Here is an 18800-nt window from a genome sequence, read left to right on the forward strand (position 1 = left end):
GGAAGAAGATGCTTGAAGATATTTACATCATATAACTAATTACGACTGAAAATGTTTTGTATTTAATACAATTTACTAATAACTGTTATGAAGGTGTCTTATGTCGTATGGAGTGGAGTGATGTGATAATATAACTATGATGGCTTTAAAATGTAAAATGAAATGGCTTCTGGTCGCGGCTCCTATATATATATTTATTCTGGCCATTAAGGAACAAGTTAAGTCAATGTAACTAAAAAACACATGTATCGCAGGTACCGTCCCATTGGCAAAATTAACATATATTACAGTTTACATTTCATAATGGGTGCCTGAAACTACCACTGATCTGAAAAAAGACTGGATCGAACAACCTATTGTTCTCCTACATCAGTACGATAAAGCTGATCGAGCCTCTCCATCTTGAGACCTCTCGCGCCTAAAGCTTTGGGCTGCCATTTGTTGAAACGGTGCACAGACAGTGCTGCGCCTTAAATTGTGCGTTAACCATTAAATTTGAAAATATTCTAAGATATGACAGGCCTAGGAAAATAAGTGAACAGTAAATTCTTTGCTACATAAGCTTAGTACTATGGCAAAAATGTTTAACGCCCCTACGAATGATGCAAGTTTTTGTTTCAACGGTTACTTTAAATTTTGCTATGAAAAAGCAAGTGGAACTGAAACCAACATGATTGCTCTCTAGTCTCTAGTCTCATACAACATAGCGAGGTCTCAAGATGGACGCTGCAATGTGGAATCAACGCTGGGCTGGAAAAGCTCGATCCAGACTTTTTTTAGATCAGTGGAAACTACGGGGTCAATTGACATAAAATAAACTACATCGACCTTTGCAACCATTTCTATTTTGTTATAGGCAGTATTCTACTCTAAGAAATTTATACGCCATCTTACCATTCGCAACATGATTGGATGCGTAGAAACCGTCATGATTAGTATTCAAACTACCGCAATCGTTGAATAATGTAACATCGCATGCTTGTAGTATCCCTTCCTTTGAGAAACCAACCTTTAGGTACAGAACAGTAAAAAGTTTCAACACTTCTACATGTGTTTTACGTTATGTTTCATGCTTAATCGGAAATAATATATTTGTATATTTCAATCAAGATTGAATATTGTTCAATTTAGAGACGTGATTTCAATTCATCTAAAAAGCCAGTCAAACTGTTAATTAATCGCTGTTTCAGGGGGAGTGTTAATTACCCCTTTTCCTTACTTTTATTAAAACATGATCCTCACAATCTGTTTAAAAGCTACGAGACTGCGAGGAAATATAACACATATATCGGATAATTTCGTATGTTCTTAGTGCGTATTCTCTTTGCAACCAAGACAAAGACAAAGGAATATAAAAAAAATTCCAAAGGAATTTACCTTGTATTTTCCGATAAAAGGGGCACGTTTGCCAACCAAGCTTAAGTTATCTGATAATGACATAATCATTCGTACAGGCCTGTAGAAACAAAAATTTTGTTTAGAAAGTTGTTCTGACAATATAGGTATTATTGAAATTTTCCCTAACGACAGCAATATATAATAAAGCCAATCAAAACACGTAACAGATTGAGCTATGTGAATTGCTAGATACGTCAATAGAAAAAAGGCAGGGGGACCTCTGATATTAAAATTTTTCACAGCCATACCGTATTTAACGCCTGTGTTGCTCAGTGGCCACTGAGAGTGCTTTTACATATAGCCTGCGAGCAGTCTTTACTGCTTCCATCACATCATTGAACTTAATCGCCGAAAACCGAAAAATTCAACGATTGGGCCCTAAGTATGTTCTGCACGCAGGCTAGCTTACAGGCCGAAGCCTCAATCCCTACAATGTATTAAGTGTATTTTTTTTATTCTTCAGCAGTAAAATTATTAACGTGTTTGGTGCATTTAAAACCTATACACTTGATATGAAATTCTTGAATCCATTTTCGAACTCAAATTTTACTAGGACTGGAGGACCTTCCTTTAGCTCGGAGTGGCAATCATCCTGCTGGGCAGTCAGATGCAGATGAACGTCATTTATGACTCAATTGGTAGTGCTTTGTGTGCCAGCAATTACTTTTAATAGTGATAATATAAAACAACTTGAACCTGTTTAAAGAATGAGCAGCAACAGCAACAGCGCTTGCTATCTTGGCAGGGTATTCGAACTTGCCGCCAAAACCACCGCCAATACGAGGTACGTGAACATCAATGCTGGGTGAAAATGAATCCGTTTTTTAACTTCTTCCGCAACAAGTGCAAAATTCAAACTTTAATTTAGGTCAAGTTTAAATTCAGCACGATATAATTTCTATGAATTTAGGTAACTGCTTTTTGCATATTAGGCTAGCAAAGGTGTAACAAACTACAAATATTTAACAGGAAAACAAGTACTTTTATAAAGGCATTTTAGGCATTTTCGGCTTCTTGGTGAAATATACAATGCCTGCCAAATGGCTTGGAACACTGGCGTCAGTTTTCAAAGTCAAAATCAATCACCCCCTCTCCCCTACGGAACAATGTTGGTTTACTATGAAACGGGTTAGGATTTTAGGAAGCACTATCTTTTGCACTTCTTTTATGATATTTCTCTAAATTATCAACATTGTTCTAAGGGGAAGGGGGCGGAAGTAGAAGTCTTTCCGGAAAAGGAATGAAAGATAGAAAAAGCAATGCAAATTGATGTGTGTTCCAAGTACTTTTGGCAGGCATTGTAGACAGGGATTGCGCTATGGGGTGTCATGAGGGGGCAGCTGCCCCCCAAAGTTCCCAATGACACCCCGTTGGCAGCCCAATATAAGTAAAGAAAAAGAACTGTCGGCACATTAAAACTGTCGAATGCGGAATTCACATTTTTTATAAGAACCATTAAATTGAAGTTCAGGCTGGCTTTTTCAACTTTCAGTAAAACCATAAAAACTAATAGAACTACGAGGCTTGATTGTCCTTAACTTGTTCTTAAAACATAAGGGTGTAAGTAGTGCAACTGCTAAATATTGTGCTTAAGGTGAGTGTTCAGGCATCATTTGCAAACAAAGTTTGAAAAATTCAGCGTCAACTTGACCAACTTGAGTCAATTAAAAAAGCAAATTTGGAGGGTCTTGTTTTTATCAAATGTCCTTTTAAGTAAAGGCTCTATCAAAAACTGTCGCCCTACACCGTGGTTTATTAGGAATCTGAGAGGCATCAAATAGCCAGGGCCGCAAAGAAGGGGGCAAGGGGCTAAGGGGAAAATTTCCCTAGGGCTTCAAGGCTCTATGGGGCCTTTTAAAGTAATGAATTCGATTGTAAGAATGGAATTATTCAAGTATAAAAGAATTATGCCCAAGAAGAGTAAAACATTAAAACATGTCTTTTCAGCTAAACTAAAGAGCTGGTCGCAAAATTTTTCTGCTCGCTTCGCCCGCAGGGAAGTTTTTCAAATGTCTTGCCCCAGGACTTGTGATAACTGTTGAATGCGTAGCCATTTTCACTGTCAACAAAATATTTCCATGATATTCAGTCAAAGAGGTGCAAGATGCTTGACCTTTACGTTGTCGTCGATCTTTTTAAAAGAAGGTATTCACGATTTGATTGACGGATCAAAACATTTTTGTCATTCATTTTCAAAACATTTTAAGATTTAAAGATACTGTAAAGGAGAGTTCATGAAATATGTCGGCAACCATCTTTATAGTCATCGGCACTTCAATTTTACTAAGATCGTCAGCACATACTGGTTTGGTTTCTAGCGCCACCCCTGATTGTAGATTTATCCAAACATACCTGCTTGCCTTCATTCCAAGAGCACCTGATACACACTCCTGGACTAGTTTGGAGCACTGAGTGGCGCTGTAGACCTTGTAACCAATATCATAAGGCACAACCAAACAGGTCTGAAAATCCAGTTTGAAAACAGTTAGAAAGGACAAAGAATTCTGATTCATAATTTTAAGTAAAAATTCATAATCAAATCTAAAATAAAGAAAGATTGGGAAATACACCGTACTGCATGGATAAGTTATAAAGAATTGTTTTATTTTTACACAGAAGACATAAATTAAATGCGCTACTATCAAGATGTTAAAATGCATACCTGAGGCTCGATATAAAAATGATGCTGTGATCCACACTTAGCTTCACCTTCAAGTACATGATCACATTCTGCAAAAGCAGCTATAACAGAAATAATGGTAGCGCGTTAACATTGATATACAACATTGTGGACAAAATGATTTTATCAAAGATGTGATCGATCTAGCGCTATATTTTATACTGGAATGACTATGATGATGATTAATGATGGTTGATTAACTGATTGAATGCTCGAGTGATTGATTCAATGACTAATGATAAATATATTCATGGTTGATGATTATGGATCATGACTGATAATGGTGGATTGACTGATTGATTGTGATTGATGATTGTAGTGATTGACTGATGTGTAGTGATTTAGATTACGGTGATGGTCGATGAAGATGATGATTTATGATTATGATAGACAAATTGATTAAGTAACTGGCTGCTTTCTGATGAATTGAAGTAACTGATTGATTGGTTGCTTGGTTGTAGATGATTGGTGATGGCAGTGAAGATGATGATTAATTATAATAATTATGCAATGCTTAATATTATAATTCTCCTTCTTACTCTCGGTGTTTCCAATTTTAATGTCTGGAAAGCGGATTGGATAAAATAATTCTTTTTCAATCGCCTTCTCCAATGTCGTAACTGGCTTTTTCACATTACTGTATTTGACTTTAACCATTTTGGCAATATTTTCTGCATTTCTTTGTGAAGCTAAAGGAAAATATAATGAAATGTACTAGATACTGTGCATATTTAAAATTTGATAAAATAAAATAACGACTTTGTAGAAGAAATAAATATTTGCTACAACGTTTCGAGCATAACTCTCCATCAGTTAAATAAAGACTTAACTATATGGAACGTAGTATGAATACGACGTAGAACGTAAGACGAGATGGAAATATGTGAGGGGTGGAAAGTATATAGATAAGATAAGGTGAAAGTAAATAATAGCTGGATTAGGAAAAAAACGAAAATTGTTTATGAAGACCATAAGCAATAAGAGTATCAAGATTAAAAATAATACGTTTTTTGAGGGTTTTGCGTTTAGTGTTGTTATGAGGTGCGTAGCAGAGTCCAGTGATTTTCATGTTGGCTGATGTATGGCCATCTTTGTTGAGATAAATTGAGACTGTGGCATCTGGCTCCTCTCCTCTTGATTCTTGACGGTGTATTTTCTTCTCTACATTGCGGAGATGCTCACCAAAACGGGTATTTATCTGACGGGACGTCTACCAAATGTAGTGAAAGTCGCATTTGATGCAGCTGATACAGGAAACAAGGCAGGAAGATGTGCATGTGAAATGTGTCTTTATGTGGAAGTAGCTGTGGTGATTGGTAAACGTGGTTGAAGTGTGAACATGGGAGCATGTGCCGCATTTTGGGTGGTGGCAAGGCGTTGTTTCAAAAGTGTCTGTTGTTGTTTGTATCTTTGTGTGGACAAGTATATCACCAATATTCTTGTCCTGTCAATAAGCCAGCCATAAGGGGTGGATGTTTGAAAATGTCTGAAGCTTCATGGTCATCAGTTAGCAGGTGGAAATTATTGTATAAAACTTGTTTGATCTGCTTGTTGAATGGATGGAAGGTAAGGGTGATTGGTATGCGTTCATTGGTTTTTTGTTTGTTGGCGGAATTCAAAGCGGTGCATTAATAGTTGACTCTATCATACCAATATTTTATCAGGACATGTTTGGACTTTTGTGATTGCATATTATAACAGGGAACTCAGTAAGCCTCGAATTGTATTACATATCATAAGGCAGGTGTATCGTTCCAACTTTGGCTGGAATGAAGTCACATGAGCAAACTCTTTTGCTACAACTAATATTTTATACTTTTGTTTCAAGTTAGAATAAGTAGTTCAGAAAAATTAAACATGTTAAGACCTAGTAAAATGTTTCATCTTTTCAAAGTTTAAAACTAAAAGTTTTGGTATGCCTCAACATTTTTGGTTTTTCAAAGCCATGTTTGGTCATATTTCAGCTAACTTAATTCAGATTTAACTAATTATGGACAAAGACATCTCTAATTTTATAATCCAAGTTGAAAAAAGTATCAAATATTTATTGCCAATTTTTCTTCTATAAGTCAAAAGATCTTTACATACTTGCAACAACAAGAGCAATTGGCTGACCATAGTAAGAAATCTCTTTCGTAGGAAAAATCTAGAAAAAGAATAGAACATGGTTTAGAGCTAAAAAAATCAGCATTCATTACAGTGACTTTATGATATTGATTTAACTACAAGAAATATCATGTATGAAGATTTTATCATTAGAAAGATGAAAAATAGATCTTAGCTCAGGCAAGCCCGAGCTAGAAGGCGGGGGGGGGGGGGGACTGAAGCCCCTACATTTTTCAGCAAGTGTGTTATCAAGGTTGTGGCATCAGATAATGGTGGCAAACAACCATAGGAGTTTGCCAGCTTGTCTAAAGCCACTCCCTCTCCACCACCACTCTAAAATATGCACTGGCATCTCGATGTTTTGAAAATATGTACGAAATCTAGTGCACTCTTTATGGGAAAATATTGTGCTATTGATACTAGACCATCAAAATGGCAATTAGACACGAGCAATGCTGTCCATACACTAGATTTTTGTTGCATGTGAAACTGGAGAAGCTAGGAGATACGTCATTAGCTACCCACCTCTTCAACGCCATATCTCCAGGAATTTACTCCAGGGACATCTTTAGCCGAAATTAACGCCACAAATCCAGGGTGGTTCTAAAACATTTACTTAATTGTCAGAGATTGGTGAAAATTTTCTTCAAAGGATACCAAGAAAATGATATCCTTTGCGTTCTTTGTAACAATATATATCATTTAAAGTTAATTGTATAGCTTTAAAAAGTTGAGTACCATATAGTTATTCCTAATAATCGCTAATTCTGTCTATATTTTTGAGCAAACAATTTGTAATCTTAAATTTGAAACTTCTTATACTTTTTATTTTTACAAACTCCAATGAACCATACTCGAACCTGCAACTTGTTTGAATCAGTTGCAAGAATTTCTTCTTATTTAAGGCTTTGTGAAACAAACAGAACTTTGAAATAAATCAGGTAAGTCACTCCTATTTCGTTTTTTCATCCAAGCGATATTTGTAAGGGTAAACTTAAACAGAAAAAGACTTGGTTTTGAGTGAAATAGAAGCAATCATAGCAAGAAAACAGGGTTTATACGGCACAATTCAATTGACAGGATATTATCCTGAATATAATCACAAAAAAAACTGAAAAGCAAGAAAGACTTTTTATCTATAATAACGTTATACCTTTGCCTCAGTCACATCAATCATATCCAAAGTCGCACTGCCCTGAAAATTGACGCATAAAGAACAGTTAAATCGGAGTGTTTTAAATTATCCGTAGATATTACAGCAACATGCACAAGAATGGGTTCATCAGAAGTTATGTTTTTTTAGGAAAAAGGGGTGCAAGTAAGACGAATTTTCCGAAAAATTTTGATACAGAAGCAAATTTCCTAAAAACAATTTCGAAAATTTTTTTATTCTTCTGCATCAATCTACACAAGAGAATTTTTTTTTCGATTCAAATCAACATATGAATTATAATAATTTTTTGTTTTTTTTGCTAAACTAAGCAGCCATCTAAAATTGCTTTTCTCATTTTCATAGCTCTAGCAAATAAACATACTTTTTTGAAAGTAAATAAAAAAAGGAGGAATGAAAAAGAAAGTTATGATATATTAGGACAACAAACCACGGTTGACAGCACATATGCAGCATAAGCCTCGTTTTCGAAAGCAGGAATGTCTCCTACATACTGGTTTTCTCCTGATGCCTAAAGGATATGTACAAATAATGAAGAAACTTGTCAAAAATTATCTGTTTGCACTCATTTCCAATATTATAAATCAACCGTAGTATTTCAAAGCATTACCCTGTCGTCAGTTGCGAGTTTCTTTGCAACAGAAACCAACAGCACAGACCTTCTTACACAGCACATCAGATATCAGTGTATATTTAAAGAATAACACAGTATTCTGTTCTCCTTTGTTCATTTTTCCTTGTCCCTTTTACAAATTATAAGTCGCATTATTTCAGATTGTCACGCTTTGCTCTTTTTTCTTTTTTAAAAACTAAAATCAACAAACTTGATCACATCTTCCTCTCCTAGCCTAAAGCTTTGCTATAGGCCCCTAAGGCTCTCCTTAACATTACCAACTAGAATAATATTCGTGTTGAGCATCAAAAATCACAATACCTGGATTTTTCCTTCAATTCTTGCATAAGGTTTATGAATAGACGAAGTTTCGTCTTCCGAAACGTGAAAGGATTGTGTGCCGGATGAAACAGTTGGAACAAAACTTTCAATTGCATTCAGCAATCTCTTTGGCGCTGTCTCTTTCCTCAAAAATAGCCAAAACTATGAAAAGGAAAGGATCATCTTTAAGTAAAGAAAAAAGCAGAAGGTCCTATGATCTTAACTTTGTCAATATTGATTTTTTTTTTAAATTAGGTCTTTGTCATAACAATCTAGCTAGACTTTCAAATAAGACAGAAATGAGTATTAAGACCCCATTTCAAAAGCTCTCAATATCACCTTTTTTATATATTAATTACTGGATATTTCCTTAAGGATTATATTGATAACAAACAGCACATAAAGTGAATAATACCTTGTAAAAAAGGTTTATTGCAACATTTTTGCAGTAATCAAAACCGACAAGTTTGTCCTCTGGATTCGCCTCCAAACAGTTTTGCAGCAATTTAACGGCGTCTAGAGAAATCGAAAGAGTCTTTTAAATGACGTAGTTTTCAATCATTCTTAAAAAAAATCGAATAAAATGTTTAAACGACTTTCATTTTTACCATTGTTACCCAACCTGTTAAAATCCCAGCCTCCTCTTGATGTGAATTCCAGAAGATGATTTGCAAGAGAGTTTGGATATCAACAAGCAAAGAAAACAAAGTGTACGCTTGTGATAATAAAAGAGGTATTAGTAATATTTCCGGGAGACATAATTTTTGTATGAAATTTTATGCAACAGTTGCATTTACTTGAAGATTTACTTACGAAAACGTTATAGAGATCAAATTTCAGATCTTGGCAAGCTCTTAATCTCTAAAATTTATCCTTAATATTTTACATTATTGTTCTGTTTACCGGGACTGCAGAATGTAGAACTATTAAAATCTAGGAGATTCTGTTTTTTTTTCAAAGTAGGCCTGAGACAAAGCTTTTTAAAGCATTCAAGTAAAAAATTAAATATCTTGTCCCTTAGATTGGATGAAAAAGGTGGCATGTCAACAGAGTTTGTTTCAGCCTATAGACATTTTTATCTTGAGTGACTAAAAATCCTGAGATATATGCTTTTGAGAGTAATTTTTGGAAAGATATATAACTTATTACTATTGATGATAATTTTTTCATTTTTTTGAAAAATCGACTTCATATTTTTTCATGACTTATTTAGAAGGTGGTGCAATATGAATCATGTTGCTCGAGTATTTTACCCAAAGAAGAAACAAGTTAGGAAAAAGATTAACTACAAAGTTTTTATAGTCTCATCGACGAAAGCTTCTTTCAATTTTTTCGAAAAAGAGCAGATCCTGCTCGGTTCTTTTTGACATTCTGTACTTTATTGCCTATGATGAGCCCGAAAAGAAACATTTTGCTTGTTCTTTTTAAGAAAAATTTTTTTTTTAGCATTATTTTTTTTAAGGTTGATTTTTCGATAAGCATTAGTAGAGTGAGACTCTGGTGACGGTGGCAAAAACCATAAAATGATAATAAAGAAAAAAGTGGTTTCTCTGTCAGCTACATCAGCTGTGTTACTCTCAACCTTCTCCAGATGAAATTCTTTACTTTGAGCTGTGTGAATCCCATCCAATTTGGAATTCCTTGCCAAAATTGATTGGTTTTTACGAGACTCTTGTATATGAATCTCATCCTTTCCAATTTTTTACTAGAATGAGCAAAGCTTCATGTTATATCATCCTTGACCTAAATCCAAGAGATAAATCTATTGCGCGTAGCATATAGAAGCTACGTATCTATGCCAGATATCCTGAAAAAGGCTCCAATAGCATTGCTGGAAGTGCCTTAAACGAAGACTTCTGACTGCTAGAGGATTTACAAAGCGTGATTATAAGGGACCGTTCTTGTAAAAAGGCAGTTGATGTTATGCATTAACTTGCTGCAGATAATTAAGCCAATAGGTCTCTTTGTACACCGTTGAAATTTGATTCTTGGTGCTAACGAATAAAGGCTCTATAATAGAGAAAAGAGGATCACTCAACAACCGGGCATGCAGTGAGAACCTAAATAAACACGTGTAACTCTTTAGTCTGTTCTTGATCAACCGATATTATTCGTGATTTACTTTCAGAGACAAATCTAGCAAAAAGAGGAAATTTTTCAGCTAAGCTTTCAGATGATCGCAGAATAAGTAATTTGGAGGAACGTTTTTAGTGCTGTATTTCGAGTTGTCAATATGTATGCCCGGAAAGTTGAGTGCAGCCTTTAAGACACTAAAAAGAAAACGCAGAAACTAGCTGCTAGTGGAAGTTCTCTAAAGAGGTCTTTTATTTTTGCAAAGAAAGATCGCCTAAAAAGGGATTTCTGGTAGATTTGGTTGATTATATATTTTTAAACAGAAGCATCGCTCAGATCTTTATTCGCATTTGTTGTGTTCTCTGTTGATACCTAGGGACACAATCGTTACTGTATTCCTTGGCTGATTTTGTCTAGATCAATTGCAATAGGTATCTAAAAGTATTGAAGTCGAGCTTGAAAATGACGTAGTAAAATAAATATAGTTACCTGTAAAAACTTCGTTTACAGCTCTTTTTCCCTCCAAAAAGTTTTCCAATTCAGTAGCTCTCACCTTAAACAAAATAAAAGATTAAATCAATTCAATCACATGATTATTAATTAATAAGTCAGTCGATTGTTAGTCAATTAATCAATCGATTGTTAATCTAAAAATCAGTCGATCGTTGATCAATAAATCAGTCGATCGCTAATCAATAAATCAGTCGATCCTAAATCGCAAACACTGTTTAAGAAAACAGCTTACCATCGCAAGGCCAACTCCTCCGAAAACCAAGCGAGGCTTCTCAGTAAACAACATATTGCTTTTATCAAAAGCAGCGTAAAAACCAGCATTGACATAACCATAAGAATTCTAGAGAAAAATGATTGTCGTTGATCAGTGGAGATTAGTAGAATACATAAATCTCAAAATATCTCCACTTTGGAAACAGTTTGCGTAGGCCTCATTTCTCAAATACCTCTATGATCAAATATTCCTGCTTTTCAATTTTTTTGTGTTGATGCTCAACAGACGGTCAAGCGGGTATGTGCTTTGTTTAGATACAAAATCTTTACAGATGCAAAATTAGATACAAGTCAAAACTTATTGATTGCTAGCCAACAAATAAACTATTTAACGACTGTTGCTTGAGATCAGAACTTTGTAGTAGGATTCAAATACTGTTAACAATTTGTGAATAGTCCTGGTGCGAAGCTACTTCAAAGTTTATACGATGAAGAGTATTTTGATACTTTCATCATATATTTAGAAAAACATTCTTTTGCTTTCAAAACATCTACAAGTACCAAAAAAATTAATTTATTAGATTTGGGTAGATTACCTGCTTCCTTGGCATGATTTTAAAAGTTTGAAACACTTCGTGATTTTCCAATACTGGCAAAGTTGCTGAAACGATTATCTAAAAGAGAATTTGAAAAAGGATGCATTGAATAGTGACTTTTTCTTAAAGCTTATTAGTGAAATTACCAAATGATTATAAACTAAGGTTTTCAAAATAACTTTTCAAGGTATAAGGTTTCCATTATTGAAGTCTTGTGCTTCTATAAAATTGAAAACATTTACCAACAGTTCATAATCTTACATTGATGACGTACATTGAGCTTTCATCGAAATAATCTAGCAACATCAATTCCTTCTTTGACTTCCAGAGAAACACACATTTAAAAGTAATGCATAATCTTCTATTAGTTTCATTCCTTCTTTTGACTTTCAGAGAAACACACATTTATAAGCAATGCACTATCTTCCATTATTATCTGTTTCTCGTTTCACTTTCGGAAAAACATACATTTAAAAGTAATGCGCAATGTTCCACTACCATCAGTTCCTCGTTTGACTTAAAAGAAATTCTAAGGTTTCTTTGTTTGTCTTCTCTCTCACCACCTTACTCCAAGCATGGTTTTTGACATTTCTGGATACTTCTATCATACAATTGGGTAAACTGCTTAATTATTTTCTACAATTCCGAATAGGCGGTGTTGTTATTTTATACTCTCTTTCCCAGTTCAATATAAATATCACTGCTATTAGAATACATACGCTTCAACTTCGAATTGAGGGAAAGGAATAGATATTGGACTACACGTGCCTGTTTCTGGACACGTATTTTAGAGTTTTCCTTATCACCCAAGGACCGCTGAGCAGTTTACATATTGAGGGGGCTAAAAGCGTTTTTTTGAGGGGGGGGGCTAAACATGCCAAAACCAAGGATTTATGTATGATTCTGAGTATGTTTTGGAAAGTATCTATGGGGCTAAAGCACCCCATCCCCGCTTACACGGTCCCTGTCAACATTTCTATCCAAGATTGTAGCTACCTATTGACTTTGATTACCAACCTTAAATGACATGTTCGTGACAAAGAACTCCTCCATGCCTATGATTGTAGTCGAACCAGACGAGTCAGCTACGAGAAGAGCATTAATGGTCAGTTGACAAACAGCAACGTGTAGGTTAAGCTTTCATATGCATCGCAAATCTCAATTGAAATATTTTAATAACAAGCACCTTTTAACAATTATTAAGATATACAACATATTGAGCAGTTGCCTGGTGATCAGTTGCCTGGTGATCTCATTAAGAGTTAAACTTGAAGAAGCAACTTGGAACAGTCCTGCTCTATACACCAATGCGAATACAGCGTCAACACCACGGCGTCATGCTAAACTAGCAGTTATCACGCAATACCTTTTCAAAATTTTTCAATACCAATTTTCAAAATTCATATACCACCTCAGGGCTGACTTACTTATCTGCAATTTGGCACCAATTGCACTGAATACCACAAAGACATCTGATGGAAAATATTTGTGACGGTTTATAAGCATTAGATTGCCTGCCCATGTCCCTACCTAGAAAAACAAACACATAACGGTAGAATCATTAAAGTACGAAGATTAAAGATAGTTTTGCAAATACTCATAGCTCCCTTGAAATTCTGTTTTAAAACTCATACCTCCTTTGAAATATGTATCAAAACTATTCTTAACTGTATTTACCTGTCAAGCTGTTAATCAAGGCAACAGAGTTCACAAATGATGACGTCACACAAACCATTTTTAGAATTTTTGAATTTGGATCTCATAACCTAAATGAAAATACCTCTCACTGTTTAAAATCAGCTAAATGTGTTACGAATTGGTTGCGATATTGCCACATTAGCATATTGCCACATTTGGCTCATTCCCCATGAAAGTTCTAATATTGTCTCTGTTCATAACTTTATGACAAGAGCCAAAATAACAGTAATCTTCTACCAAATTTTCAAATCTTTCATTGGTCATATCTTATCCGATTTTGACATACGTACATGATTATAAAATTAAAAAGTATTTTGTGACGTTCTTTTAGGTTACGTGGTCAAAATTCAAAAATTTTTAATACACATTTCTATGAAGTCACACTTCAGAACTCGTAAGAACTCGTAGAACGCTTGCTCAATTTTGCTGTTTATCGAAATTCAACTTAAAAAAGAATAATGGACATTGTGATAATGTGTCTTTGAGATTATTGAAACTAGAACTCATTTGATTTCATTATTAGAAAACAAAATTTGTCAAAGATCAGAATTTGTTACAAAAGATGTGTCTCAAAAAAACTCAGAACCACTTTTATTTCTATGTAATGTGAAATTGTTACAAGAAGATCCAGACCCTTTATTAAATTCCAATTAAAAAATGGAAGTTCAAAACCAAGTAAAACACGTTCAGAAGAATATATTTAAAAAGTGTTGGACAAATCAAGGGCTGGCAGAAAATCAACTAAACTTACATTTCGAACTGGAATTGAAGCAATCTGCAAAAGTAAATATTTCAATCAATCGAAAAATCTAGAACATTAATACGTAAAAAGAATCTAAAATGTTGCATTTTTTATAATGTTATGAGAGCTCCTGCTTAGGAGCATTAAAAATGGATTTGTTTATCTTTATCCAATAGTGAGGGTAATGAAGGGCCCTGGCTTAAAAACCGCCCCTAACATAAACTTATGCATAAACAATTTTGACTGAGAACTTCCGATAACGATTGAAAGACAAGCCCAAAATTTACAAGAAAGTCGGTCTTTTCAATTTTTTTGGGAGGATTAAATGTAGCAGTGTCACTCCCAAATCGCAGGCCACGCAAAGGCCGTCAAATAGGCAGCTATAATTTGTTCATTAAAGTCTGATCGTGAGTTTGTTTGTGGCCATACGACAACATAAATTTTAATAGACATATCGTCTTTATCATTTTGTAAACATTCCCACAGCCCGTGCTATCTTATTTCATATCGATTGGTTTTGTTGATATCTCATGATTTGATCGACATATTTTCATATTTAAAAGTCCTTTTTTAAGTTTTTAAGAAATAAACATACTTTTTCTAAGTGCTGCACAACTGCCGCAAAGGCAGATGAATCTGGATAGCTTTTCTTCAGAAATATAATCAATTCCGAGAGGGTCACGCCAGCTCCTATTTCAATCTCGTTGTCAGATTTCTGCAAACATAGGAAAATAGATTATTCATTCAGTTAGAATCCCATTACAATATAATAGGTTAGAACAAAAATTGAAAACAAACATATCACTTTGTATCAAAGTGTGACGGCATTAAAAAATCTATTTTTGACTGCATAACCTAAAAGAGAGCCATGAAATACTGCTAAATATGTAAAATATGTAAATATTTCAAAAATAGGTTGAAAGATGGCCGATGAAAGATGTCACGTTTGCTAGCAGATTACGTCTTTTCTGACTTGGCATGGTTAATAAATCACAAACCAAGACGGAATTAAAGTGGTGGAAAAAAAACCAGTCATAATGTCACAACTCTGCCAAATTCAACCGATTTTGCAGATTTAGAGGTATTTTACGACGCTTTTTAGGTTATATGGTCTAGACTGAGAAATTCTAAAAATGTTTTTATGACACCATTACATTAGAAATCATTTACAATTAAAGTTAGATTTTATTGGTGCTGATTTGAAAAAGTAGGGCAAAAATGATGACGAGCAGTTGCTTTCTACAAGCCATGAGCGATTTTTTTTTCGTTCATGTTCCTTCAATTTGTTGTTGATTTAATTAGGTTTCCAGATGTTTTGCAGGTTAAGCAGATTTCTCGCAGAAACGTCCATGCGCTGCACTACGTCAAGTTTTTCAATGAGAAAATTACCCTTGTATTACCTTGCTCAGCAAAATTTCATTGTATCTGCCTAGCATTAGCAATATTTCTTAGATTCCCCGAACATTTTCTAAGGACTTTCAAATTATGCTTTGATGTTTAAAACTGACATGTATTCACGAATCTTAGAATCGCGCAAAAAAAGAATAGCCACCTTAATTTCTTTCATCTCCTTCACTTTTCTTAGACTGACATAAGTAGCAAATGGGCCTTCATTCTTAAAAACGCCAATCCCAGTATTCCCTGCGGTAAGTTTGACCGGGTTGCCATTAATCTTTCTTCGCGTTGCAAAAAGATCATCAAGGCATTCCGGGCTGTACCATCGGTTGTTTGAAACTTTCTCTAAGCTGAGATCAACGATTTTCGGTTTCGGTTTAACACAGTTCTTTATGCAGCATTTGATCTTGTGAAAATCCTACAATAAATCAAAGGTTTGAATCAACTTTTTTACCCAACGTGAAAATGCCATAAGATGGCCAAATAAATAAAGCTTCTTTCATAGTTCAGTATTCATAGCTAATTGATTCTTAAATGACATATAATGATAATGCCATAAATACATTGTGACATCGAATTACAAATAGGGAAAGGCAGAAATTACAATGGAAGAATTTCATGAAAATAATAGAGAACAGAGACGATTGACAAAATGGGACACAAGTGAAACCAGTAAGTGGAGAGAGGAGGTAGCAAAAGATAACCAATTAAATTTTGGAAAGTGGCTGTAAAAGACAACAAAAAAATGTTTTATATTTCAACTGCACCATCCTATCCATTTGCCGACCATGAAACAATGATAACATTTCTGATTGCGCCTATATAGAAAGTAGACAGTAGATAGGTAACATGATTTTATGTTGATGACGTATTTGAGAAGCAACTCAATTTATGGACCTAGAACCTGCTTCGAAAAGTCAATAATTATTTATGGTTTTTTGTGAAGATTAATTGGTATTTATGTGCATCTACTTTACCTCGATGTTTCTTCGTTTAATTGGTATTTATGTGCATCTACTTTACCTCGATGTCAGCTATGTCTTTTGAGAAAGACTTCATTGCATCCAATATTGGTCTATAACCTAGAAGATAAATCAACGATGTATTGTACTGTAATTACTACCTAGCACCCGAAGGTAGTTTTAAGGACACTGAGAAGATATGCTTACAGACCAGTGTCCTGGTCCTTCGTCTCGAGGTTACCATACCTAATGAATACTACGCCTGGAAACACAGAGAGCTTGCGACTCTCTTCACTCTGGATCAAAGTCTGTTCATGCCAGGGACTCAAACAACAGACCCTAGGCTCTGTTATCAGCGCCCTTAGGAACTTCCAACTATCCAACTGTCTATGCGTCTTTGTATTCAGCTATCCAACTATCCAACGTGGATATGTATCGTTTACGAATCTACACGCTATCATTCAGGCTAGCCGCATTTATTCTACTCCCGCCCGAGTCCGGAATAGACGGAGGGTCTGGAATAGATGGGTTGAGGAAAAAAATTTCTTCAATACCAGTTCACAGGGGACCTTAAATGAATGAGGTGGGTTGACAATTTTCAAAATAACAAAAACCAAACCGGACAATTGCTAGCAGTCCGCTTCAAATTTGAAGCAGAACAACTTTTTATTTGTGGGGGAGCAGCTCCGATAAAAAAGTGCAACAACAGCCATATTTTGCAAAATAAAAATGTTTTACTTGTGCTACTCAAGTTTTTTGGGGAGAGGGCCAATGCCCCATTTTTTCGGTCTTTTGTTCAGTCATGAATAATGTTTTATCTTCAATTCATTCTTGATATTTTCTTACACTATGACCAGCTCTGTTGCTTACACCTTACAGTTTAGTAATCAAAAACAGGGGAGGATTTGAGTTAATTTTTTTCGAAAAATTAATAAGTGGGGCACACTCTCAATATCGACATTCAACCCTACTAGGTTATGTAATTTCCTACTTTATAGGTCTTTTTCTCATCGTATATGGGAGTAAATCTCCTCCACTTTTGTCAAGGGTGTTCCCGCGAGATATGTTTTTTTCACTTTTAGGCCATATAACAGAAGCATATAGTACGATTTTGATTGAAGAATTTTTTTTGTTTTTCTTTAGGTGGAATGAATTTTTCAAATTGAGAATATCGACTCGAACGAAGCATGTGCTATTCTTATTAAAATCATACTTTTATGACATTTTACGGTCAACATTGTCTGATGCGGAAGTTTTGCTAATAGTGATTGCGAGGAAATTTCAAATTTCTAAACTTTAGTCGAACGCTTTCCTCGAAGGAACAGAAGGAGGCTGGAATAAAGAGTGGGGGATCTTCAAAAATTTCCGACCTCAGACGACAGTAATCAATTTATACCTGTGCAGCGGCAAATGTTTCCATCCAGTGTTTTTTCAATATCTTCCTTGCTTCTCCCATTCAAGTCGTTAGCAAGGTAGCTATTGGAAAGATTTAGGAATGATAAAACTATTGTATATGTCTGAAAGATTATCTTAATGAGAGAAAAATATCACAAACAAAGTAATCGAATAAAATTTCAACTATATTGCTGGCACACAAGTTTCAAAAAAGCTTTTTTCTAATATCATTGGATCTTTCAATTTGGCTCATGCTGTAGCTTTTATTACTTCAACAACTATAGGCTAAATAGTCTTAAACCTCTAGTGTAATCCAAAACACTTTGACAAGGCATTTGCTGGTTATATACAGCAATAAAGTTGACAGTAAGGCCGCTTCTACCTGTAGAAATTGAAATTACCTGAAGCCATTCATTACAATTCCAGGAGTACAAAATCCGCATTGACTCGCAAAATATTCTGAGAATCTCTCTTGAATTTTGTGAAAACCTTTCTTTTTGCTACAAAACAAGTCATGTATTCAAAGTTACTTTTCAGTTATGGCTGATTTGAAATATAATAATAGTGGCGTAACCAGAATATTCATTAAAGGGTGCAAGAATTTGTGTGGTCTTTGGGCCTCTAGTCTAGCCATTTTGAGGGTGCACCTTTAGCAGATTTCTAACGAAGAACACATTGTTAGGGAAGAGCATTCAAGATTCTCTATCGAAGGAACCTTTTTGATACAGCTACACGTGTCCAGGATTTTCGCTATCAGCAAGTTTTGAGATCAGAAAATTTTGTATTAGCCGACAATGATTGACTGAATGCAGAGAAAAAGTAGTGGGGGCAATCAAGCAATTTCTAAACACTTCTAAGTAACCCACTCTGGTTACGCCACTGAATAAACATTTTTTACAGTCAATATTTTAAGTGCTAGAATTT

The 18800-nt window shown here is 34.9% G+C and overlaps 1 protein-coding gene across 2 annotated transcripts in view; it reads right to left on the bottom strand.

The window, feature by feature from the left end:
* LOC135692715 (uncharacterized) overlaps positions 1-18800 on the bottom strand; it is a 37639-nt gene that overhangs the window by 7928 nt on the left and 10911 nt on the right. For both annotated transcript variants that reach the window (XM_065210971.2, XM_065210972.2), the window contains 23 exons: positions 18278-18376; positions 17878-17957; positions 16543-16601; positions 15677-15937; positions 14720-14839; positions 14134-14157; positions 13112-13214; positions 12702-12769; positions 11685-11762; positions 11108-11215; positions 10852-10915; positions 8705-8805; positions 8290-8451; positions 7786-7866; positions 7338-7379; positions 6710-6787; positions 6167-6224; positions 4618-4767; positions 4061-4140; positions 3751-3860; positions 2095-2199; positions 1378-1456; positions 895-1009 (listed from right to left, as the gene is read on the bottom strand). In XM_065210971.2, the coding sequence (XP_065067043.2) occupies positions 895-1009; positions 1378-1456; positions 2095-2199; positions 3751-3860; positions 4061-4140; positions 4618-4767; positions 6167-6224; positions 6710-6787; positions 7338-7379; positions 7786-7866; positions 8290-8451; positions 8705-8805; positions 10852-10915; positions 11108-11215; positions 11685-11762; positions 12702-12769; positions 13112-13214; positions 14134-14157; positions 14720-14839; positions 15677-15937; positions 16543-16601; positions 17878-17957; positions 18278-18376 (2225 nt within the window). The remainder of the gene's footprint in view (positions 1-894; positions 1010-1377; positions 1457-2094; positions 2200-3750; positions 3861-4060; positions 4141-4617; positions 4768-6166; positions 6225-6709; positions 6788-7337; positions 7380-7785; positions 7867-8289; positions 8452-8704; positions 8806-10851; positions 10916-11107; positions 11216-11684; positions 11763-12701; positions 12770-13111; positions 13215-14133; positions 14158-14719; positions 14840-15676; positions 15938-16542; positions 16602-17877; positions 17958-18277; positions 18377-18800) is intronic.

This window comes from Rhopilema esculentum, chromosome 3, assembly GCF_057945365.1.
Source record: "Rhopilema esculentum isolate cy_ngs chromosome 3, ASM5794536v1, whole genome shotgun sequence".
Classification (NCBI taxonomy): Eukaryota; Metazoa; Cnidaria; class Scyphozoa; order Rhizostomeae; family Rhizostomatidae; genus Rhopilema; species Rhopilema esculentum.